Here is a 26382-nt window from a genome sequence, read left to right as displayed (position 1 = left end):
GAATTTTCAGTCTGAATACTTTTTAAGCTCTTTGGGGTTGGTTTGTTTATATTAACACCTGTTTAACTTTGGGGACTAACTTATGGATAAAGGAAGCCTGTGTTAAACGTTCCATATCCTCAGACTTTCAGCAGGGAGTGAATGCTGTGACTGGGGGTGGAATGGGTATGCCATGGGATCGGCATTCGCTATCGCATAACTGGGAGCCTGGCCTCACACTCTCTGGGTGGTTGTAGCCTAGACACGTGCATGTGTGTATCTAGAAATGCAAACAGCAAATTCCCTTTGGTATTCAGCTGCAGTACCGGAGCTCTGTGCAAACAATTCTGAAACTTCTCAGATGATCATCGGCATAGCTAATGAAAACCCATTGGGGCAATTGCTGTTATTCCTAACGTTGGGAAAGGCCTTCCTGTTGTATAGCAAAGAGCAACACACCTCTGTTTTCTTTTAAGGCTATACAAGAAATTTTTCATATTATTAGCAGGAAACAAAACTAGGATGATAGTGGTATGTGTCAAGTGGTTTCTTACATAAAATCAAAACTCATATAGATGATTACTTAATAGAAAGGATTTGAACTACCTAGGGTTTCTTAAGTTTAACCTGAAGACCTGCTTAAGGTTCTTGGGGGAAAAAAACAAATATTGAGTACATACTTGAGAAGAATTTAAGAAGGTGATATATTTTTAAAGTACTGAATGAATGAAATATTTCCAGTTGAGGTGATAGTCAAATAGTGCACTTAATGTTTAAAAAATAAAAAATAAAATAAAATCTCTAGGCATCTAATTTTGAATATGTTGAAAACAGTTCCTTTCGCCTCTGCTTTGTTTTGGAGTGAAGGATGTAATACTTTTTTTTTTTTTTTTTTTTTTTGCTTTTTTGGAAAGTTTTTTTAGTATATTTTTTGTGCAAAAAGTCTGCATTTCTTAGAGTCTTAAAAAAATCCAATTAGATATACATGTATTCTATTCAGATGTTAAAGGCGGCGAGCCAAATGCTAAAATTCAACTGTTTCCAAATTTTCGTTACAGTTCTTGAAAAACTATAGGCGTTGATGTAGCTGGGATGGCTAGTCTCCTTTTTTCTAAATTAATATTACTTTTACAAGCGTAATTAGCGATTTCTTTATAGAATAAAGTTTATAAATGGAACCCTTTGATTATGAATCCCCAAAACTCATTTAACTTCTGTAACTGTACTGTGTGTGTCGCAAGGATTATCACTTTCTGGAAGATGACATTTCAGCTCTTTGGCACTAGTTTGTTTTGCATTTTTTTAAAAACTGCACAAGCTTTTAAATCTTTTCATTGGAATACTTAGTACAGCATTTGATGTATAACTTCCTTAGCAAAGCTAATATAGTTACCATCAAAATGTCATTTCAGATAGAATTTTAATGCCTCTTTTAAATATTTATATATATATATATATTAAATATATATATATATTATATATATATATATATATATATATATACATACACACACACACACTTCATAATACAGGATTTGTAGTAGTCTCTTGAAGTAAGAACATTTACTCAACTGTAGGAATACAGTTTAGACACATTGTCCTTGCAGCTACTGGACAATACAGTATAAGCTGCCTGGAAGCTTTTTTAAGCTGTTTGCGTTCAGTCAGCTCCTTTACAACCCAGCTATTGAACAAGAGGCTGTGCAGAATGCAGGTACAAATCTAGAGGGTTTGGGCTAATTTGGTATTCCACATAGAGGATACATAATCAGGAAGAGTGAAATGTTCATGAATGTAGTAAAGAAGCAGTCATGGAAGTCTAAGTCAACTGTTCTTTTGTTTAGCAGCAGGCTGCCTGCTGCTGTAACCTTTCAAGTGGTTGAATTCTTAAGGGATCAATGATCTGAGCATGTAGGTACTAAAATATTAAAGAGACTTCTAAAAAATTTTTAGTCACCTGTTAAGTTTTATACTCCTCCTTTTAGACCTTTGTGCCTGGCTTAGGAGACAGTAACACCACCAGAACCATCACTTTCTTGTCTCTTGGCTTCTTCCACTATAAAAGTACCTTTTACCATAATGTTAGTGTGAAGCAGGTTAGGATGTTCCTTTAGGGGCAAAATCAGGGAGGGAAAAACAATCTGGTATCCCACAGAAAGCTGTACTAGGTCATCTTAAGATGGTGTAGAGCTAATGTTTGGAAAATAGGCTCCTAAGTTTAATTTGTTCGTGGATAAAGGCATGTACATTCTCTTAAATTTTGCATGGAGAGAAAGAACTTCAGTCCATGCTGAGTTTTTCATAGCTCTTAAATGGATTACCCCTGCTGTGTGTGGATTTTTAATAATTCTATCGTATTTCTGTGTTTACTCACCAGATATCCATACTTTGTACAGCTTATCTTCACTCTCTGGGCACCACTGCCCTGCTGATTTTTCTGTGCGAAATTACAGGGAACTTTTTTTTTCCCCCATTATTATTTTTAAATGATTTAGCTCAGTCATCGCATGGAGAAACCCAATTCCTCAGTACAGCTTGGATCTAACAGAGAATCAGCTTTTCTTTCCCTGTGTGAACCCTGAAGTAAGGTGCATTGATTCAGATTGTCTTATTGGTTTTTTTGGTTGCTTGGATGTTTTTTTTAATGTTTGTCTGAAAGCAAGTCTAACTATTATTTTTATAAATGGATATTCAGGAGGGAGAGTAAACAAGTTGTCAAATTAGAGTGCCCAAACAACTGACCTTTCAGCAACAAATTCCCCAAACTACCTGAAAGAGTGACATATTCTCTCAGTATAGGTAGAAGTAGTTATGAGCTCATTTAATTGTTTTATAATTACCAGCATAGTATGCATACATCCACCTAAAACTGCGCCTGTTAAAACCAAGAATTTGAAAGTTAGAAACACCTGAAAGAAAGCAGATGTATTTGCCAGACACTTTGAAATTTCTGAAAAGCTGATTTTTAAAAGTTTAAATGTTTCCATTTTATTTTTTTTTTTTAATTTTAAATGTTTCCATTTATTAGGGCTCCTTTTTTCAACTTATTAATCTTCACCCAGTTCCAATTGATTCTAATCCCTACCTCAATTTAATGTGAAATTCTTGAAGTAAGCACTAAAGCATTTTCACTGTAGTATTTTGGTGAAGTATCTGTTACATCTTTAACATCAAATATTCTGAGAAAGAGTCATAATTGAAATAGTTGGGATGTAGATGATGAAATAGTTATCGTTCGTTCTTATCTTTGTCAAGGTAGCAGCGATGGTTCTGAACTCAGTGAAGAGACGTCCTGGCCAGCATTTGAAAGGTAAGAAAAACTGCCTCAGAAACTGCACTTCTCTATTAAGAAGTTACTGCTCACGATTTCTCACTCAGTCCTGAAAATGATGCTTTATTTTAATGATCTATAGATCTTCCAATTGAAACAATTTGAGAGACAGTTTTAAGCCAGAGGATCATTAAACCCCAACTGCTTTTTCTGTTTATATATATTTGCATATCCTGCATATGCTATTCATGTAACCTGAAAATTTTCACTTTTCCTGAGATTTCATCCATTTTTGTTCCCCTTGTTCTTATCATAGACATTTTCACCTGTTTTTTTCTTCCATTTCCCTTCAGTTCATTGTTACATGCCTCTCTATTACATGGGAAAGTACATTAACAACCCTTGCTAATGTCTTTTGTGGTTCAGAATAAATATCCTGCCCTTATCCAAATACCTGCAAATACTCAGGCTACATTGCCCTCTTCAATCCTTTCTCATAGTGAATTTGAGAACGTGGAAAAAGACTAACACCTATAGTTTATAGTAAAAGGCAGAAGTTTCATCTTCCCACAGCTCAGTAAGATGTGCTATAAAGTGCATAGTTTTGCTTCTACACCTTAATATCAGGTAATCTATTAGCTTCAGAATTGCCATGGATGACTTCTACCATGCTACGAAGACATGCTTGTTAGAAATTTTTGTTGAAGAACTGTATACTCAGGAATTGTATCACAAATCTTATTCTACTTGAATTTATTGAAGCACTTCAAGTTTTGTGTTACTCTTTGGATGAAAACATTGAAAGTATCTCAGTGCCAAAGGTGAACTCTTTAATATCCATCCTATAAACGTACATGTATGTACACAAGGAAATGACCTTAAGATTTCTGTACGTAAGAAATAACATTCCATATGAGCACAGAAAAGAAAGCTCATTCAGAAAGGAAATCTATAAATTGTACATGCTCTCTGATATAATGTGCAATATTCCAAGGGTTTTCTTCTTGCTTTTCCTTCCCTGTTGCATTATGGAATTCACCAAGTTGGTTGAATGTATCTCACAAAGTCAAAAAGTTGCATGGGAATGCCTTAGACAAGGCGGTGAACTCAATGCTTTTTATGTCTCAAGTAACAAAATACATGTAAATTTTAGTAAGCCTCAGGCTTTAGCTCTTATTTCTAGAGAAAAGCAACACTCTCCAGGATTATTTCTGTGGAACCCTGAGGTAAAGCAGAGGTCTTTCATCCGTTTTGTAGTGAGAACTGCATAGCCCAGGCTCCCCCTAATTAAAAGGTTTTCTCCATTCAACCACAAATATGTCAGAAGTTTTTTCCTCGATATTCCACATGACTTCAGTATTTTCTCTTCTGAGAGAGCACTGTGATAATACCGTTTGAAGTTGCATGAGAACAAGTTCTCTGCTTACAGAGAAGGGGATTGGTTTCTTTACGGATGTTCAAAATGTGGAAGTGCTAGAGATATGTAGCACTCGTGTCTATTCTTTCTTTTATAAGTTGACAAAGCGTATTGTGGAATTTAAGGCAAACGTTAGGATTTAAGATAACTAGGAAGAGTGTCTCTAGCTTTGATCGGTACAGTTTCCATTCTTATACAAGAATCAATAAGTGAGGAAGAGGCATTAGTTGTCTGGAATCAATAGTTACTTGCAAAATTGGGATGTATCCAGTGTTCTTAGTGACTGCTTCCTATGCCATTGAATATTCCTCAGTGATTTGGGAGAAGGATCATAGGGTTGGAGAGCTCAACGAGCCATAATAAGCTGAACAGAAAAAAATGAGATACACATTTCCCAGGAGACAAAAGAGAGTGTACAGAATAACAACTATCCTTCGTTTCCCTGGCCCTCCTATTATTTTTAACTAGGAAGTGCTGAAGGATGAGAACTGGAACCACTGATTGTTGGTTTGAGAGGTTTTTTTGGTTTGGTGTGTTTCAAGGGCTAACTTGGTTTGAAACTTGAGAAAGCGGTTTCAGCATTTGGGGTATCTCTCCTTAAGCTAATCAAAATTACTCAAAGGACTTTAATTTCAAGTCCTAGCAGTAATCATGTTAAGACTAGTGTATTAAGTGACACTTCAGTCTCATTGGTTATCACCCCAAGTGTCTCTGAATAGATTTACCTGAAATAGATCATATCCAAGAGCGATATCCTCCTTGTTATGCAAAAAAAAAAAAAAAAAAAAGTGTAAAGGTAAGAAGAAAACTTATTTTGTTTGCATGCAAAAATATAGGTATGCAGAAATACACAACTCATGTTACAGCTTTTCTTTCCTTTATCTTAGCGACAGTTTTTGTCCAAATCTTGAATGTATTTTAAAAAACAAAAACTATTTCATAAATTCAAACATATTTGTTATGTTGCAAAACAAATGATGGCATATTCTAGGATAGACTAGTAGGTGGCAATACATCAGCTGCATGTTGATAATTCTTCTTGCAGCAAAGGAAATAATTTGAGTTGTTTAAAAACAAACAACAAAAAAACACACACATACAAAAAACAAAAACACCACCACATCTTTATTTTTGTTTGATTTACTGCTATTAACCTTGATTGTGTCCCTTCTGTAAGATTGTTACTTTCTAGGGTTTTGCTTGCTTGCTGTATGCTATTCTGAATTCAGATTGGAAAATGAGTGTTTTGGATTTATGGTTCCCATTCTTGAAACTACTGTCCTGTCCATATGAAAGCAGCTTTTCAGCTGATTCAAAGCACCTCTGACAGGTGGCAGATTATTAAATTTATAGTATGCGAGATACTTTGCTTGTGAACTTGTCACTCTTGTTCTTTAACCACCTGCTTTCTGCAGAATTGGAGTCTTTCAGTATAATAAAACTAACTAGCAAAATCAATGAAAATAGGAGGTGTGGGACAAAGTGCACATTTCTATTGACTTAAATGGAATTCAGTCAACTAGGATCTGGATCAGAAAAATGATATTCAGTAAAGCAAAGCAGTATTCTAAAGGCAGGTCTAGAACACAAATCCTGGAGAAGGATGACAGTATGGATCAGGTTAAGGGCATATATGTGAAGTTAAAGCTTGTCTGAACTGGGGAGTTGAAATGTTGATTAGTTTGCCTCAATGTTTCTTAAAACAACAGTATCTTACAGTTAATATCAAGATATTTTGGTAGAGCTTTTGATTCCCTTCAGCCCAACAGCTTGTGTGTACATATTCATAAAATTCAAAATCTGTTTTTATAGTACATCTTAAGTCAAAAACTAAATACATCAACTTTTTATTATTATGTCTTTTTTATATAGCTTTATTTTCTAAGAACTAAATGGAGACTTTTCTCTCAAAACCTACTATTGTTCAGTAGCAATAAAACGTTAGTATTATGAGTTTTGACAAAGTGAACACCCGATCAAATAAAAAACCACATGGTATCTACCTTTGCATGCATTTTTGTAAATTATCTTCTGTTTTTATATGGAAGAATTAGCTTTGTGATACACACACAAAAATATACTATGTTTTAGCAGTCGTGCTGTTTGTGTAAATAAAAGTATATGTAATACGTACAATTTATAATGGAATCCAACAGGAACAGGTTGTACCATTCTCTCGGTCCGGGGACAAGAGTGTCACGAAATGGCTATCGAGGCCACATGAAGGCCAGCAGGTACAATCCCCACTGCACACAGAGGTGTCAAACTTTCCCTCTGGTGTTGGTGATTTGGTTTGGTTTAATAATTAAGTGGGTGTTTTCTGATGTTATCTTTAACTTACATGTCCAAATAAAGGTAGAGACCTTTTTCTTCAGACTTAAAGCTTTCCTCTTCTATAACTTAATCTATAGCACTCCAAGGGCTTCTGTTCACTCTGGTCTGCAAATCCAAATTCTGAACCATTGGATCTCTATATCAAGGCTTAAAGATGTTTTACCATAGGTAGCTTTTTAACTACGTGCCACCAAGTAGTAGTGTTGGTAGTTCCTCCGCAGACAACAAAGCTGTTTCTTGCGATGAATGGAGAGCATTCAAAATGTTTTATTTGCTACCAGTTCTTTGTCATATTCCCCCACGCCCCCTGCCAAAAAAAAAAAAATGGTTAAATTGAGTAATGCATTAAATTTGGCCCCAATTCTATACTATACATAGCAGTCTTTGATACAGTAATATAACTGATTCTCCTGAGTAATTAAACTAAATGTTGTCTGCAGCTGTGTGGCACTGTAATTGGGAAAGAAATAGCATTTAATTATGGATTTTTTTCATGTTAAGCAACCATTGTCTTACTGAGTTAAACTCATGTTCCCATTAATGTCCAAAACTGTCTCCATATCCTCATTCTCACTAGATGCTGCAATGAAAATGTTTGCTAGATTTCCAGTTTACTTGGTTTATAATTTATTGTGCTTTACTTTTGCCATGCTTTGCAATAAGCACAACTGTGGGATGGATAAAGCAGCAAATTATGGGTTCAAAACATATCTGGGGCACTGTCTGACTTCTTGTTTTTTCTAGATAGCAGCTGGGTTCAGCAGCTTATTTGTGTGCTCCAACTTACATTTATGGAAATGATTTTTGTTGTATAAAAAATGTTTTGTAAGCCAGTCAGCTTCATAATTTGAATGAAATGGTTTTGTTTTCAGTGTTGTACCTGGCATGTATTTTTGCTTTTATATCCTACACGTGGTAGATGATAAGGAGCGTACCAGATGTATTAAAACACCTTAAAGCTGTGGTTCGGGTTTCTGCTCTTTATTACTGCTCCTGCCCACTGTTCTTGCTTTCAGAGATTTTTGAAGAGTGTGCATGTTTGAGCTTTCGCTTTGTTTTTGATGTGCTAATGATTCCAGTGTTTCTAATGACAACAGCAAAAAAATTTTCAATCTTTCTTGCAAGAGCTGAAGGAGATGTTTTAACACACACAGCAGCAGTATCAATGTACTCCAAATGTTTGCCAGTTAAAATTAATTGTTCTTGAATTTCAGTTGTCTTGTTTTAATTTTTTATTTTTTTAAATCAAGGATTACCTGCTTGGCTAATTTTTCTGATCACTGATCACAAGTCCTATAAATGAAATTGCATTCATAGATTAAAATACAGATGTTTGCAGTAGTTTGAGGTAATGATTGGATAACTAAGAAAAATATTCTTTACACTATTTTTCACATGCTCCTTTCAGCTCTCTAGAATCTGAAGATTTGGCTGTTCATTTGTATCCAGGAGCAGTTACTATTCAAGGTGTTCTCAGGAGGAAGACTTTGTTGAAAGAAGGCAAAAAACCTACAGTAAGATTAAAAAAAAAATAATTAATTTTCTCACCTTCTTTCTTGTAAATACAATAAAATGGCAATAATGCATCTAATTTATGTGTCTGAGATTTCGTTTGCCTTGCTAATTAAGGTTTAGGGTCACTGCTAGAGTTCGAGTTGATCTATCTGTTTGGTCGTTTTAGTTGGTTTATAAGACTGTGCTCATGATCTAGGAAGTGGAAGAGAAGTGTAATGCTACATAGAATTTCATACAAGTACTGATAACTTTTTATCTTCCTGAATGGTAGGTGGATCCTTACAACTTATCAATAGAATAACCCCTAACGTTTGCACTGTAAATGTTTGATGTAATTGTAAATAGGTATTTGTGACAATGGGGTATACTTTATGACTGCGCATAAAATGAAAAAGAAAAGGGACAAACATTCTATCTCAATGAAGTTTTTTAATAAGGGTTGCAGAAAGTATAGAGTAAAATAGTTTTTCTTAGATTAGTAAGGAAAGGCACATTCTTTCTGCTTTCTAGATTTCTTCTAATGCATTGTGGACTTCTATGAATAACTAAGAACAGCAGCTTTGGAAATAGGGCTGCTGGTTTTGATGGGCTGTTAGTGCTGTCATATTCTTGCAGGATGATGCCTGCTATTTTACATCTTACTAATATGGAACATTTCATTTACTTTTTCTCCCCTTTCACTCTAGGTAGCATCTTGGACAAAATACTGGGTAGCACTGTGTGGAACCCAACTCTTTTACTATGCTGCAAAATCTCTGAAGGCTACTGAAAGAAAACACGTATGTAAAACAGGCATATTCCAGTATTGATTAACAAAATTAGAATGTGATTTCCCGATGTAAATACTGAGAATATTTCTAGGATTTGCATGATTTCTAGCTAGTACTATCCCGTCTTCCAGTCAGACTCTGCTCATACAGATATGCCCTAATGGGACTATCACGCGTGTTTAGATGCTATCCCAGGAACATCTGCTTTGCATATGCCATGGGTTTTTGGATTTGTTGGTGTGTGAGGATGGAAGTGATGGCATTGGGTCTGTCTGCTTTTCTAAGTTAGAAGTCATGTCTTCTGATGATTTCTGAGTCTTACGGCAATTTGCTGCTTGAAATCCAAGCAATCACCGTTGTGGAAAGACAGAGAAATCACTACATATGATATTAAAAGTACTGATTTTGTATATGTGGCAAAATTAGGCCCTCTTTTGTCTAATCTCATTAACTAAAACTGACTACAGAGCACTTCATATGTTACACAAAGAGGTAGCATATCATATAATGCTGGCCTTCCTTTCATCCATTGCAACTTAATTTGAAAGATTCTAGGAGTACTTTGCTTATATGGGAAAGTAATAAAAGGAATTTCTGTAGATGTTCCAGGGATGTCATGGTGTGCATAGTTCACTTCTGTTTTCACTGGTTAATTACATTGGAAGAAGATGTGCCAGAGATCCAGTTAAGAAACTGGATAAAACTTAAGATTCTTGAGTATTTTTCCAAGTTCATTTGCTACTTGGAATCATTACTTATAGCTGCCTTGGCCAGTGTTTGGGTTTAATTTATGACAACTGTCACTAAAGACCATTTGCTGTGCATAAAGCTTATGTAATTTTAGAAACTGAGATGTGCTCTAGAATCCTAGGAAGGGGACTGTCTTTTTCTTTCTGGGACAAAATAGTGGCTTTTGATCCTAATATTTTTATGTTCAGAGGGTAGTGATTTGAAGCATAGCATTTTTGACTTGTAGACTTCTGAATATTTGAATTCTTGTTCTGTTTGGAAAGTTTGTTTCTAGTGTTGTCTTAATCTACAAAGCAATTGAGTGTTTTCTGCTTTTATTGACAGCAACTAATTAGGAAACAGTACTCTAATATTCCAAGTAGTTTAATAATAGCTAATTATTTGTAGAAAGATGTGCAGTTTCTTTAGTATCATTCCTCTGCCCCACCCCTAATGGCTATAATTGCTTAGGTGAAAGCTAAACTGATCCCACCTAATTTGTCCTGCCAGTTTTGAATGACAGTCTGGCCAAAAGCCTGTTAGCTGAGCGTCATGTCTCCACGGTGTCTTGGGAAAAGTGTTTGTGTATGAATGCGTTTACCTCTGGCATCAGTGAAAAACATGTGGAAGGACTCCATCCCTTTAAAGCAAAGGTAGTTGGCAAGACCAGACTTGTAAACTGTTATGAGTAGAAGTGTGAATTACTAAAGCAAATGAGAAAGAAAGAAGAGAACTTGTGCTGGCATTATGTCACTAACAATTGCTTGTTTTTCTGGAAACACTGAGAAATGGAAAAGAATTTCTTGTAATGTCAGACTTTGTGCTCCTGTTAATGATGTGATGCCTTTTAGGCTTTATGCCAAAATTGCATTTGGTTTTCTTTTAAGAACAGAGTATGCATTTTGTAAGCCTTTCCTGTCCGTTATCTGTCAAAGTACAGAATGATGGAAGGCTTTGCCATACTTGCACCTATTCAATCAGAAGGTTTTTCAAGATTGTGTATAAATATTTTAAAACAATCTAAATGACATATAGGTTTAGGGAACTTGGAGAAATTGCACAGCTTGTAATTGTGTTGTTTGAAAAGAAAATATTAAATTTTTGTAATCCATCTGTTTATCCATTTTTTTCAGAGTAACAGTTTTGATTATGCAGATGAACTTGCTTTTTTTTATTTTTAGGAAAAGTAAATGAACTAAAAAGGTAACAAATGCTTAGAAAAAAAATGAAGTTTGGTATCTGATCATGTGAAGTCTCTATTGCTTGAAGAGTTTACTTTTGTATTAAATATAGTCATATCCACTTAGAATACTCTTTCAAAAATTTTCTGAACCTGTTGAACTAGCTTTTATTAGCTCCCAAGTCAATTATTTATTGAGAACATAGAATGGTTTGGGTTGGAAGGGACCTCAGAGATCATCCAATTCCAACCCCCCTGCCATAGGCAGGGACACCACCCCACTAGGTCAGGTTGCTCAGGGCCTCATCCAACCTGGTCTTTAATACCTCCAGGGATGAGGCATCCACAGCAGCCAGCCTGTTCCAGTGCCTCACTACCCTTACAGTGAAGAATTTCCTCCTAAACTCACATCAGCATGTGTGCACTGTGCAAATACAGTTATATTCCTGAGAGGTTCGCTCTGCAAAACAGTTTTGAGGCTAGATCTAGGCTGTTTTGCTGCTGTCCAGATTAAATGCTTAAAAGGGATAATGCTGTCTACTTCGGAGTGTTTTTGTCCAACATTGATACATTTTAGATATACCTTGCTAAAATATTCCAGGTATCTACTGTTGCCATGTTAAGATCTTTCTTTTGTAGCTTCCTTGCTCAAGATCTCTGTGATGTGGAAGGGAATGCTAGAAACAAACAAACAAAAGTCAGTCTGCTAAATAAAGCTTCTTGGCTAGAGCTCCCATGCTAACCACGTCTTGATTACAGGCATGCTTTTGACTGTTCTGCTCCTATTGCTTCAGGCAGCTGAGACCGAGGACTTGGAATGCACTAACACTAAAAGCTCTTCCAAGCTTATAGTAGCCAACCTCTTTGGAAAATTACCTCATAAAAATCTGAGTGTAATCCAGCAAGAAGGGCAAGAAATTTCCTCCCTTTTAAACACATGCAGGCCAGTTCTTCTTCTTGTACCTACAGTCAAAGACAAAGGAGTATACCAGTGTAGTGTTTACTGTAGATGTGAATCTACTCCAAAGAATGCAGTAGATACCTGGAGGTGACAAATCTTCTTGTGTTGCATCAAAGAAAGACTAATAGATATAATGATCTTTGTATTTTAAATAATGAACAGGTTTCAATTATTACTACAGTAGTAGTTGTCTATAACGAGCATGCTGGAGTCCAGAGATGAGGTACAGAAGAATCTCAGACAAATGTTTGTAAGATGCCCAAGGTTTTATCTAGTTTGCCTAAATAGTACCCACAAACAAGCATCCACGATAAAACTTGTACTTGCGTATGTTTAGAAAAGGACAATAGTAAAAATAGGCAACTTATTTAAAAAGCATTCTCCTGGAAAAATATGAATACATCCATAAGAAAACTGTTGTAGTGACTGGGATGAAAATATCTTGCCAATTTCTGTGACAACACAGCATGCATGAGAGATTTTTCCATGTCTGTAGGTATTTGGAAAAGCAACAGTGACTTTCTGAGCCTTCACTCTCAAGAATGAAGCCTTGTTCATTCCAAGCCTTGCCTTGCATGCGGTATTCAGAATTAAACCCATTTATCGACATTCTAGAAACCTTAATAGTTGTTGCTCAGGCACTTTCACAGAAAAAAAACATGATAAAGAATACTGCTGTTCTAGGAAATGTGGTCAGCCACTGAGAGAATGACTTGACTATTAGCTGTAAGACCCCAACAGGAGTTTGAATTTTTGATTCAAAGACAAGTAAAACTGTTTTTGAGCTAGGAACAACAACAAATCTGGTTATGTGAAGCCTTGCAGCAGAGCTGTATGGTTTTCTGTGCATATAATAAGAGTTTCATTCCAGTGACCTGTATAGAAAAGCAGAGGGACCAGGAACATTAAATCACAATGAAGCTTTCATTCCCTTCAAGTTAACAAAGCAGACTAGCTGTTAGCACAGCTCCATGCATCAGTGGAGAATGAACTGCCTTGGGGGACTGTGTAAACATGCAATACAAATCCAGCAGTGCGACAGGATGGAAAACTGACATGTGTTTCAAGTGATGATGGATTGATGGTAGCAGGAAATGCTTTCCTTGTGTGGGGCTTTTTACTTCCTAGAGAAGCATCAGGATTAACTTATTGTTTTGAAAGCGTGAGGCATTCTTGAGCTGGTGGTTAAAATGAAACAAGCAAGCCCTAGCAGTTTTAATTGTGTGGTAATTTCACATATTGCAGGCCTATTGTTGAGACGCAGAACCAAGGTAGGAAAGAGCAAATGTCATTTTTAATGAAACTCCAGAAAAGAAAGTAGTTCATTCTTTGTGGCTTAGATTTCCACCTCTGTAAAGCTGACCCATTAATGCTTTGTAAGACTACTGGAAGTTTGCATTTGCAGATCCCTTTTAAGTGTAAGTTGTCATTTATTTTTCAAGGTGGTATCTTGAGCGAGTCTGTAACAAGTCCTGTCCTTGTTTCCTGATCTTTATTCCTTTTTTTCAAATAAACTTAACACCTTAACAGCTTTCATTACTGGCTGGAATCTTTACAGAAACTTTTGGTTCTGTTTGGAAAGAAATTGTTATCCGGGCCTAAATGTAATGAAATGTTGTCTGATACGGCTTTGTAATTTACCTGTCTCTCTTATGAGGTTACCTAATCTGCCATTATGTTACCTAATTTGGCATTTTTCTAAAGGCAGTAGAATGACTTAAAACTTCAGTTGTGGTTCTGCAGATTTTCTAAGGAGTGGTCTTCTCCCATGGTTTTACCTATAGTGGTATCAATAAAGGCCATCCATTTTGAAGTTCGGCAGGCAGATCTTTTATAAGAACAGTCATCATCCCTTCTACACTTAAGCTATGTGTACAAGCATCTATTCAAAGTTTCCAAGCTTTCATATTTCCGCTGATGTTAAAATATTTCATCCAAACATGACCAGTAGGAGCTTGTGATGAAATGTTTCCTGCAAGTGTAACTATAGCAACAGAAGGATGACAGTACACAAGGCTGCATTCAGAAATAGAGAAAATAGTTCACTCTTAAATTATTTTGAACTAGGTTGAAATGCTTTTCATGTTTCAAGTATTTGACCTAATGTTTGTTCATTTAAAGTTCTAATGTATTTTAAACTGAGTTTTAAAATATAGGCTGTTTCACAAGTCCAAGACAGGTAAACTTATTTAGGCATTCAAGGCCGTCTCATAATTGTCAGTTATTCCAATCTATACCATACATTGCAATGAATTCTATGCTATAGAATTGCAATGGAATTTTATTTATGAAGCAATTATATTGCCTTATAGAGAGTAATCCAGTACTCTTATTTTGTAATACCTTCAAACTAATTAGCAGGAGTGGTTCCTTTTGCTGATGTTCCCTTTTTATTGGATTAGTAAGGGTAAAACAGTATTTTTAGGTGATACAAAAGACAATTGATGTTTAATGCTGTAAATTTGCTATGAGAAATTAGTATGAAAAATGTGTTCTAGAATTACAAATTGATTTCAATAATTTAAAATGTCCTTGGAGATTGTCTTAGCTTTATGGCTTTTAAAAAATAACACATCTGATAGTGGCCAGCATATAGCAGAGTTGGACCTTCTGGGCACAGAAATGTGGTAAAGCGTTGCAGAGGGTAGAAACGCAAGGACTAGTGATGAAGTCTGTGGTGGGCATGTGAATGTGGGAGGAGGAGATATGTCAACTAAACACTTGAGAGAGATTTTATGGGTTAGATCTTGGAGAGAGAATGGGACTGATCAAGTAACGGGAGGTGGATTGTGAGAGTCTACTAACAGATAAACAAGGAGAGCAGGGAGAAGGAAGCTTGTGGCCTGAAAATGGGCAAGTTGGGATTTAATGGGCAGTTTGCCTGGAACTAAGAGGAGGCCTGCAAAGTAGAAAATAATATTGCCCAGGTGAATGGAAAGGAGAGTGGAACCAAGGGGCTGTTAAGAGAGAGAATAGCATAGGAGAGACTGATATCATGCTTGGAAGGGGAGGTATAAGTTATATGTCAATGTATGAGTAACACCTCAAACAGGAAAACCCCATCATTTTGAATATAACAATGTCTTGTTTACTGAATATTCACTCTCACTTGATCTATTTCCTTCATCAGGATATATTTAATAACACATTGGTGTTCCCATGTCCAAAAGACTTGTGTTACATGCAATTACATATTATTGTAATCGTTATGTATGTTAACTTTGAATAGTTACAGCAAAGATGAGTTCAATCCTTCTCCAGTGAAGGGACTAACTTTTCACTTGATGCATTTTTTAATGATATATGTACATGTGGAGTAACATGATAAGGAATGCTATGGTATCCATACAATGCAGTTTAGATGTTTGACATGCAATTTGATGGATCGTGATGTTCCTTTTAATTTGTATTTATTAATTGTGGTAAGTTCTGTTTTCATTAATTCCATATAAAATTTTTAAGTTTACTTACGTGATGTGCTTCCTCTAAAGTTACTCTGTCTTTTGACGGTGGCACTGAAAATGCCTCTTTTGAATAGTTGTTCTGCTTAGTCTGTCTGAGGCTTCTCGTTTCATGCTAGTTTACATCTCTGCTTGTATTTTCAGTTCAAATCCACTCCAAGTAAGAACGTGTCAGTGGTGGGCTGGATGGTGATGATGGCAGATGACCCTGAACATCCCGATCTCTTCTTATTGACTGATTCTGAGAAAGGTGAGCAACGCTTGCACCAAGAGCACAGTGATACCCAGAAGAAACACTTAATTGTGTAGGAATTCCACAGCAAAATTAAATGATACAGGAAAAAATCCTACTTTTTTCTTAATCAGCAGCTCTTAGAGGGATCATACCTTTAGTACGCTGCGGGAACAATTGTCTGTAGAGAATCCTTAAAGTCTTCCTTCATGAAGTTTTAAGTACTGTCCAAACTAACAGCTCTTTTTGTGTTTTTCTTGAAAGTATTCATTTGCATTCTTTTAAACTATATTTAGACCATTCAGAGGCGTTTTCACGTACACAAAAATGTAAGTAGCAATAAAAAGTTTGCTATTCAGCTAGTACCAGGTGCTCGACCTCTACCTTTCAAATAAAAAACAAACCACAAAACAAAACAGCTATCGAAATGCAGTGCTATTGCCAGGAAAAGCAGTAAGATTTGACTATATTGCACTGAGAAGCCAGTGGAAAAAATAAGGAACAAAAAAATAATTTCCTTTATTCTAGCGTAGTGCCCTGATTTTAGTTTAAACTGAAGAAGTTGTTACTTCTCCATAGCACAAAGAGCATCACTAGCAGTTTTGATAAAGGAGCTTGACATTATTAATTTTATTTATGTCCAGGCTTAGTACATCTTATTTTTGAGTGTCTATTCTAGTTTAAGCTTGTCAGCTTAAATTTAGCAACAGCAACTTGAAACATTTTTGTAATACGTTTCTGAATCCAAGTAAGCACTGCCTAACATGAGATACTGAAAATAGCAGTCTGACATATGTCAAAATATTTAGGAATAATTTTCAAATATTTTCAAATGCTTTAGAGTGCATTTCAGTGCCATTTTGCACTTCATAAAAATACTATGATATACCAAATTTGAATAATGGCATTGAACAAAAATTGTGTTTTTTGTTGTACGGTTCTGAGAAATGTTTTGTGTTTTTTTCTAGTTGACACTGGTGTTAGTTGAAATCGCGAATGTCCAAAAGGAAGACAGATGAGCTGTGACTTTTTGCATTATGTCAAACAATTGTTTAAGCTCCTCCATGTATGCCAGTCAAAGTGTGAAGTTTTAAGAACCTTTTGCTATAACATGTTTTTGTAGTGTTATAATTTCGAGTTATTTGACTATAGATAAGATTTAAATATAGTATTGGCTGTGTTTCTTTATCCATTTTTTTCCCATACCTTTCTCACTTAGGAAATTCCTACAAATTTCAAGCTGGAAATAGAATGAATGCAATGCTCTGGTTTAAACACCTGAGTGCTGCCTGCCAAAGCAACAGACAACAGGTGAGAGCAAGATGTTGAAATAAAATTACGAGCTGTTAAGAGCTCACAACTGACAGAGCTTTAAGATGACTAAGCTGTAAATGATGGCTCTGTATGAAGAGTGACCAGCCTGGACATTGATTTCACCTGTTTATTGACTTGCCTTAGCTTTCTTGTTTGTCTCTTTGTAAGCACATCCTCAGTGCTTCTGTGGTAATGAAGAAAAATGGGGGTTTATCTTGAGGCTAATTTAAAGCAATTTGGAAATTTCAGAAATGGAAGGAATATGCTAAAAGCTCTGTCCCAGAGCTGCCCATTTAAAAATGACTATTTTATTGTTATATAGTAAAACCATAAACTGTAGTATTCAATAACAATTTTTGGTACCTCTCTATGGTGCTACTTTGTTAGGTCTTGGGCATGCAAATTTTCTGTTGTTTGTATGTATTTCCAAAATATATAAAAATATTACACTTCTGAGTATGTTTGAAAGACGATAAAAGCAAAACCAGAATTTTCCCTGATTCAAAAAGGAAGAAAAGATTATTCCAACCCCTGATAAATTCTGTTCCTGTAGAAATTGTTACTGACTTTTTCATGAGCAAAATTGCATCTTTAAGTTAACACTTTCTGAAGTTCCTGAAGCAAAAATATTAATGAATTTGTTGCCTGTTTCTACATGGCTATGCTTAAGAATAGGGGGAAAGTTAAGGACCTTTTCAGATCCTTCTGTGCATTCCTGTTCAGTTCTTCTTACAGAAATCTCAGGAGTAAGGAGGGTCACAGAAATGTATCTGAGACAGTGCAAAGGAGAGGAAATTGTGTTCCCAGCTGGAAAGAGTGCAAATAGTAGCAAATAATGGCAAAGAGTTTGCAAGAAGGTGGTGACTGCCAGGCAGGCCCGAAAACTGCACTCTGATGACAGCTTTTATTCCGTAAGGCTTAACGGTGCTACACAATACAAACCTGTCTAAAGCATTCAGCTCCTAGCTTATGCAAAAGCAGCAAGCTTAAGGGTCTTGGTTCAGCTTCCTGGGGAAAGGATGGCAGCAAGGTGAAGATAAATGCAGGAGGTTTTAAAAGACAGGTAGGGGGAGGAGTTATGGAAGAAGACCGCCACTAAAAGGCCAATAGCCCTGCTTACCATTGTTTGTTGCATACCTTCTGTTTTCTGGCATATATGAGTGTAGTTATACTGCAAGCCTTCTTGCAGTGTTAAAAGAAGCAGCGCTTCATGCAAACATAAGGTAATAAAGGTTGGTTTAGATACAAAATGTGTTTTAAATAAAGATTCTTTAAAGTCTTTCTCCTGATTGCGATTTGACTCCTGACCAGTGCTTTCCCTAGAGAGGCACCTCACGAAACTGTTAAAAACAGATGTTTGTTTATGCAGTCATGCCCTTAATAACATTGCACGTTTAGACGCGCTTTCAACAGAATAAGCACCTACCCAGCTGAATAACTTTGGGAACTATTTTAATATATATAATCTTTAATTTTCATGGTGGAACTTGAACCCAGTTGGTCATTCTTGCTTCTGTGGATAAACAGTAAATGCAAGGCAAGAAATAATTTGCTTCAAATCTGACCAAACTATGTATTTATTGGCAGTCATCTGGAATTTAGTGGCTCTTTAGTACCCTGAGTAAATAGGAGTTGTTGCTGTCAGGCAAATTCCTGATAAGGAGAAAATGGGGATATAAATTATATAATGCAGACTAGCTTTAATATTCATGAAAGGGAGTGATGTTTCCATCGCACATTCAGGTTTCCTATGGGAAAAGCCTAGGCAAGTGTTTATGCCTTGTTTTTGTAAATTAGTCCTAAAAATACTGGAGGGCCTACATCACTCACTGACCTGTGCCAAGAATTCTCTATCTCGTGGGACTCAAGTGAGAAGGTTCTTGCACAGTTGAGTGCTGACATTTATCATGTTAAAGTTGCTTTGTCGACAACTTGAATCTTAAATTTCATCAAAATTAAGAAGATCTAAGGCATGCAGTAAAATCATAAACCATACTTTGATACCTGGGTTTTCTACAGCTGTAAGTATACTTGTACTGCTTAATGACAGTTGCATCTCCCTCCTTTTTTTTTTTTTGAGACAGATTGAGCATTGTAATGTGCATTTAAGCAGGTGGAATAGTGTCTGAAACAGTGGAATTAGTTATTTGTATTCTTGTTTTCAGGTTCCTGCCAACTTGATGACCTTTGAATAGCAGGCTAATACAAAACAAACAAACAAAAAAAGAACAATTTAAACCATCTCATAATTGAGAATGAGGTCCTGATGGAAAATGTGCCAGCTGCAGTCTGTGCCAGAACAGAGCTTGTCAAGTTGATCTGAACTCTGGAGCCCTGAACAAAACTACTAATGGCTGGGGAGTAGAGTCCCCCAAATGAAAAATGGAGTTGCAACATGAATTGCCATGGACCATGCTTCGTTAAATTCTCTGAACTGACTTGTGGAAACCACTGCCTTAAAGAGTGAAAGGAAAAACAACAATGAAAACACCAAATAGTGTGTGTGAAACTTCTGGCGGTGCTGTGCTTGAGTTAAATAGATTGTAGCTTGTTTGAGTTTCTTTTAACTTTATACTAATTTTGAAAATAACTCACCTTTTTAGGTATTCTTAAGAAAGCAAGTAAACTGGTATTTAAGAGTTGTATCAAAAGCTATGTATGAGCTGGGTAAAAGAGGTACTGCACACTGTAGAGATATTGTTTAGACTATACCAGGAGTTCTCAATGGGAGCTTGTCCCAGGCACACTGAGCCTGGAGCAATGTCATTTCTCTCAGACCTATAAGAAATTTAACAAGTGCAAGTTTAAAACAGCAGTAAGCTTGTAAACCTGAGTACTGTATGGGAGCCATATTGCCTGCGAGTGGCACAAAGGCTGAGCACTTACACACCAAAAATGTTTTTGGTACGTCGATACCTAATTCCTGGTTAGATCTCAATTCACGTGTTTCTGGTGGTTGGCAGGTGTGCGCATGCGTGTGTGTGAGAGAGACAAAACTGGAAGCGCTGTTGGGTCAGAGCCAAGTGCTTTCTTCCCATTTGTTTCTACACCTGTCACTCACCTACATATGAAGGTTGAATGACAAAAAAAAATCCACCACCACCTTGGTATACTTCATGGTGATGTTTGACTTGTCTGGGTATCTGTTAAATTATCAGCTAGGGACCACTGTCAGTGTATGGTGTTTCATAATATCACTTAAGATCTGTATTTTAAAATGATAGAGGCACAATTTCGAGCTTTCATGTTCTCATTTGGCAATAATTGATTTTATTATCTGTCGTTGGTCAAAACATATGACATTGTGTTGGTATGGATAACATGGCCTAAAGTCGACCGTACATACAGAAGCTTTTTTGATCTTCAGGCAAATTTATTAAAGTTGGGATAACATAAAGAGAAAAAAGGTGTGGGACTATCAAAATTCCATCCATTCCATCCTCGACAGGAACAATTCTTGGTCACTGAAATTCCTCACAGAAAAAAAAAAATGCTTGTAAAAAGGGAACCATATTTTAATGTGTTTCATTCATAAAACTTTGATTCCTGCTTTGGCTGGGTTTCCTTGACATCACCTAGATAGTGTTTTCTGGATGATGAGTGTTTATTTAATCTTCAAAAATATGACCTTTGTAAAGCAAGGAAACGTTGTCCAAAATGTTCCTCTGATATCAGAACTTTGAAGTTTGTGGAGAAGTAGGAAATGTTTCATTGACTCTGTGGTTTAGTGGCCATAAATAAGCTTGCATATTCCACCATGAATACTCCTTTCCAAAAAGAAACAAACTACCTACCAGTTTGTGGCAGAGTTCTCTGACTACATAATAAAGGTTTCTACTAGTAGTGATTATTTTGAAAATGTACATTTCTCTTGCATAAGAGTAGAAGCCTATAAATTCAGTTGTTTGTTTTTTTTTTTTTTTCCAGAGTTAATATCTTAATGGACGTGATTAATTTCTGATTTCTGGGGAGAAAAAATAGAGAAGAATAAACCAGTCTCACACTTAAAGCAAATAAAAAAAAAAAAGTCACACACACTTGGTGATGTGGAGTGAAATGTTAATAGGCTGGGTTACATTTCTAAAATTATTCCTGTGAATTGGCTCTTGGTAGAAGGAAAACAGTAGGAAGATGCCTCTGTCAGAGCTACACCACAAGCAGCGTGGGAATTTGTGTCCCTCTGCAAGTTGTTTTTTTTTTTTTTTTTTTTTTTTGCTTTGGGGAATGAATAGTCTGTTCTGATCCTGAAGTCATGGATTTTGGAAAGGAGTCGCTTGTGCTGAATCCCTCTTGAATTCACACGTCGCCCCAGTTAACCCACGTTGGGTGTATAGTGAAGACAACATCTTCGTAGCCAGCAGTGTTACTGTAGTAGACTTTGCACAACTTCAGTTTTGTTTTGTTTTGTTTTTTGTTTTAAAAATTATTTAATGCGTGTTTCTTCTCAACAAGTAAGTGTTTTTTAGCAATGTGTGTACTTTTTTAAGCATTGTGGATAATAGCCTGTGGATTTTGAATTTTTAAATAAGCTATTATAGATTCATTGCAGCATAACTGTATCTGTTTTTCTGTCAGTGAAAGGAAACGTGCAACTGGGAGCCACAGCCTGACATCACACAGCTTTACTAAAGGCAGAGTCAGGTCAGGAGGTGTCATTTATTATTGTTTTTTGTATTTTTCCAGCTGTTTTGAGTTAGGGCTTTATGGTAGGAGGATGGTGGGGAAAACAGTTCACAAATCCTCATTTACTGAAATGTTGCTGACTTTAATTGTTCTTAGGCCTCCTCCTCCTCTTTGGTTTTCTTACCCTCCGATACACAGTTTTCTGTGGGAGAGATTGAATATCGTGGGAGGAGTTTCTTAAAATGTGTAGCCAGAGTAACTGGAGTGATTAATGACAGAAAACAGTATTGGTACTTACTGCAATGAGTAGTTCAGTAGTTTCTTATGGTTTATCTCATATTTGGTCAACTAGCCTTACGGGGCAACACAGAATGAATGAAATATGACCGATTTTGTGATAGATCTTGCTCAGGAAGAGGCGTGGTGGTTTGGTTCCATGAGGGAAAGTTCTCTCAGCTAAGCTTTGGAAAGACTTGGATTAGTCAAATGCACTGTAAAGAACATAGTATTGGTTTTGTTTTGTTTAAAAAAAAAAAAAAAAAAAAAAAGAATTTTTTAAAACATAACTTTAAACCAGTGCTTAGAAAACAGCAATGGAAAGAAGCTCACGTTATTCAGGTAAGACTGTTATCCAGGCTATTTCAGTTAGTTTACAGTTGCTCTTCATGTGTTTTTTTTGTAATGCTCTCATTCTTTACCATGTTAATAACCAACAAAATTCTTCAGCTAATATTTGTAAATTTATTTCACAATGTTTTTGATTTTGAAGTTAAAGATGCCCCTTACAGTACCCCGCTGGCAAACATATGAATGAAAAGCATTCAGAGTAGATCCTCATAGCAAGGTTTCCCATGGAAATGTTAGTCACCTGCTGACTGCTAACCACTTTGTCAGCTAAACTAACAGTCTTGGGAATGACTGAACAGTTTGTGAAATTAGAGCAATGCATTAAGGATATATGATTGCCCTCGGTACTGGTTTTTGAATACTTACTGCTAACTCTTATCTTTCCAACTTAATCCATGAATTTTGGCGCAGTTTTTCAAACTTCTCTTCCAGTGTTCTTAGAAAGCAGATAAGATTCCATTTTGAAAACTTCTGATAATTTGAGTAAATGTAGCTCATCCCAGACATGTATTTCATTTTGCAGACATTTCATGCCACAGGGATATTGCTCAGGCTGCTGTGATTCATTAAGTATTTAGGTGCAAGCTGTACAAGTACTGAATGAATGCATATAAATCCCTAATGAATGAGCTTTAGCACCCAGCTTTGAAATTGTGTTAGTTAGCTTCATAAATTACTGTAAAAATCATATCCTACTTAAGGAAGATCTGTTAAGGAAATAATAGCAGTGGATTGCACATTAAGCAGCCCACTAGTTATGCAGTTGTTTTAGCCTGTTACTTGAGGAATTGGTATCTTTTGGGGAATCTGCTCATTAACTTTTCTCCTTAGAACTCAACTGCAGAAGAGTACTTGAACTTTTACCAAGAAAAGCATTTATACAAGTGTTCATATTTGAAAACATATTGGCAGTAAAGAAAAAAAGCATAAAAGAACACAGCAGGATTTTATTAGGTATCTTTTCCTCACTTAGAAGTAAATGCATGTAATCTAATTTTTCCTGCAACATCAGCCTCTTCTATTTGCATTTACATATTTTCACCAATACAGTCCTTTTCTATTAGTATAAAACATAACAAATGTTGAAAGGAAATGCTTTCTCTTCCAGCAGAAGTAATTGCATTTTTTTGTGCTGCTAAGACACTCTAGGAGGTTAGATCCTCCTGATAAATAGCAAATTGATCTCGTGGTTTTGGTTTAACTTTCAGAAATCTTGTGCAAATCAAGATAAATCATGGAATGTCATTTCTTCTGGCTCTTTCAGTGACATTTTTCTTCAATCTTTGCCCTTTTGATTTTTTTATGCTAACTCACCAATCATTTCCATGGCTGGCTGTAGAGTGCTGCCTGTTACAAGATCAAGACACCAGGGCTCATATAAATCACATCAGTCCATGGCTTATTCTCCCAACAACGTAAAGCTTTAAAAGCTTTGTTATTATTTATGTATTGCCCTTTTCCTTCCTTTTTTTTTTTTCCTTTAAAAATGGCTTGTGGATAAGATGATTTGGCTAGAGAAAGTTCTAATTAAAAGAATCCGTGAGTAGATACTGAATTTGTTTGTAACTTACCCTCTTTTTAAAGCCATCATTCTAATTTGTTACATAGCGAGAGAGAGTGTTTTGGATTTAAGGAGGACGTTTGTCAGTGCCTTATTATTAACTCAAAGACCAATCCTGTTACTTCAGTGCTGAGAGTACCACAATGGCAGACTTGCGTACTGTGTCCTTAATGTAACAAGGGGTAACATTCCTTACAGTCGTTATGCTTCTGCAGAAGAAGTTAGTTGCTTTGGCCAATGTAAAATAGTTGTGGCTTGAGTTTTTGTATTTTTTTTTTTCTGTGTTTGTATAGCCGCTATTTAGGAAAAATGCAGTGGCATTTGGTAGCCTGGGTTTGTACAGCTTTTATCAGAAGTTGCCCAGGCTTCTTGAAAATTAATTTATTTTAATTTTGGTATATCTCTAAATGGATGTATTAGTGGAGAAAAAAGTGAAAAGAGTTGTCCAAGTCAGGGCCTGGAGCATATGAGCTTACGAGCTCACACTATTAGAAATGAGCATCCTTTTCTCTCTCCCATTTCCTTTGGTTTAAGCATTGAAGAATGTAATTATGAGATGATTTATTTCTTACAAGCTTTTTGTTAACAAAAACTACAGGAAAAAAATGCTTGGGGGAAGAGAAACCTTGAATAAATCTATAATATTCTTTCATCATATCCCATAAGCTCGGTTTTGTATATTGTATTTCTAGTGCCAACACTAGGCAAAGAGTGCTGTCCTTCACTGAAACAGCTGCTAGAGACTGATTTAGTAGCTAGACTTCATAACCTTTGGAAAGAGGAACGGAAGAAAGAATATGTTGTTCTTAGGCAGTTAAATGGTTTGTTTTCCTAGAACGCATCCTTATAAAAACATGGTAGTTTTAGTATAGTGGTAATAAATTCAGATGTCGGAAAGGGAAGGATAGTTTTAAAGTTTATCTTATGCTTTCTGAGAATCTTTGGAGACGACAGACGGGTGAGGTGAAGGGAGAAAAGACCAATTATTTCATTTAGCCAGGCGTGTTGCAGACCAGAGCTGACAGGTTTTCTTGAGGTTCTGTTACTGAGAAAAAAGGTGTAATGAAATGAAGCTCCAGCAGATCGTGGCGTGGTTATGGCTGTTAGCCTGATCTTGCGCTTGAATAGCTAAAAGCATCGTGAATGTTGCATTTCCTTTTAGTGGTTGATTTGCATATTAGTTCTCGTTATTTGAATAGATTCTGGCCTTGAAATGTGTTTCTTGAAGGTATCTTTTACCATTCCAAAGCTGTTCACAGATAAAATGGAAAAGCCATGTAAATCAATGAAGCAAATGTTGAAAGAAGGGGTCCTAGGGCGCCTTGTTTACAGGCGTCTCTAGCTCCTTGTGTACGGGAGTATATCCATTCAGATACCACAGTACTGAAGCATAAAAAGCACCAGGAAATCATATCTAAGTTTTAAAATAATCCTTTAGGGACCAACCATCACTGGAGGGGGGATCAAGGTTGTCATGCAGTAAACACAAGCCGTTTTTAACATTCCCTGCTGGTGTGAGGCATTAATGGCGATAGAGCGATTGCACTATGATCTCACCGAGTGATGTGCAGTTTGGCTGTCCTCTAGCCTTTTTTTCTTCAACATTTTTAATACTTTATTCTCTATGTGTGTGTGTGAAAATTGTGTGTTTGCATAAGCTAGTTTCAATGAATTTAAGTACAGGTTTCAAAAATCTTTCCTACTAAAATAAATGATTTAAAAGATGGCCTGTGTCTGAAGTTTTAATTTCTCATGTCAAAAACTGCCACCATTTTTTGCAATATGGAGATTGACTGTCTTTTGGAATGATGCTGAGATCAGCTCGAGTTTTTCTAGCTCTTCTCAATGAACATCTGGAATGTAGTGAGTAAATATTCCACTGTCAGTTGATACAAACATCCATAAACTAACAGGAAAATACAGTTCATTGAAGAGATTTGTGTTGGTTTTGTTTGTAGAGATTATTCAGCTAAATGATGTTTTTTTTTTTTCTCACCATGGTAGTTTATCAGTTTTGGTTTTTTTTATCCTGTTGCCTCTACGCTTGGAGGTATGATGAATTAAGCTCACTGAAAACAGACCTCAGGCAAGCAGATTGACTTCTTAGCTGAAGGAGAAACTACACAGAACATAAATTAACAATGACGAACAAATGAATAGCATGTGAGGCATTGTACATTACTAGCTTTTTGTTTGGTGTTTCGCTATTTTCAGTGCCTTTTTATTTTCCCTCAGCCCTGCTAAACATAATCTTGCAAATTTTGGCGTGAAATGCTACGGGGTCATTGCTTGTCAGATCATGAGCCCTGGGCTCCTTCTCTTTGTTATTTTTCTCAACAGAATGCTTTCTTCCAAATGTATTTACAAAAGGAGCAGGGCTAAGGCAGATTTCTTTTCCACCTTTTGTT

The 26382-nt window shown here is 36.2% G+C and overlaps 1 protein-coding gene across 3 annotated transcripts in view; it reads left to right on the top strand.

Annotated features, from left to right (window-relative positions):
• The window catches only part of RALGPS2 (Ral GEF with PH domain and SH3 binding motif 2), a 143949-nt gene extending 118142 nt beyond the window's left edge, over positions 1 to 25807 (top strand). For 2 of the 3 annotated variants that reach the window (XM_082766206.1, XM_082766205.1), the window contains 7 exons: positions 3235 to 3289; positions 6824 to 6901; positions 8410 to 8515; positions 9203 to 9295; positions 15762 to 15867; positions 17069 to 17160; positions 19329 to 25807. In XM_082766206.1, the coding sequence (XP_082622332.1) occupies positions 3235 to 3289; positions 6824 to 6901; positions 8410 to 8515; positions 9203 to 9295; positions 15762 to 15867; positions 17069 to 17160; positions 19329 to 19358 (560 nt within the window). In that variant the 3' untranslated portion in view covers positions 19359 to 25807. The remainder of the gene's footprint in view (positions 1 to 3234; positions 3290 to 6823; positions 6902 to 8409; positions 8516 to 9202; positions 9296 to 15761; positions 15868 to 17068; positions 17161 to 19328) is intronic. The other variant, XM_082766207.1, reaches the window with a different exon arrangement.
• The last annotated feature ends 575 nt before the right edge of the window (positions 25808 to 26382 follow it).

The sequence above is a fragment of the Aythya marila genome, assembly GCF_965140915.1.
Source record: "Aythya marila genome assembly, chromosome: 8".
In the NCBI taxonomy this organism is placed as follows: Eukaryota; Metazoa; Chordata; class Aves; order Anseriformes; family Anatidae; genus Aythya; species Aythya marila.
This window is presented reverse-complemented; position numbering and strand designations above follow the sequence as displayed.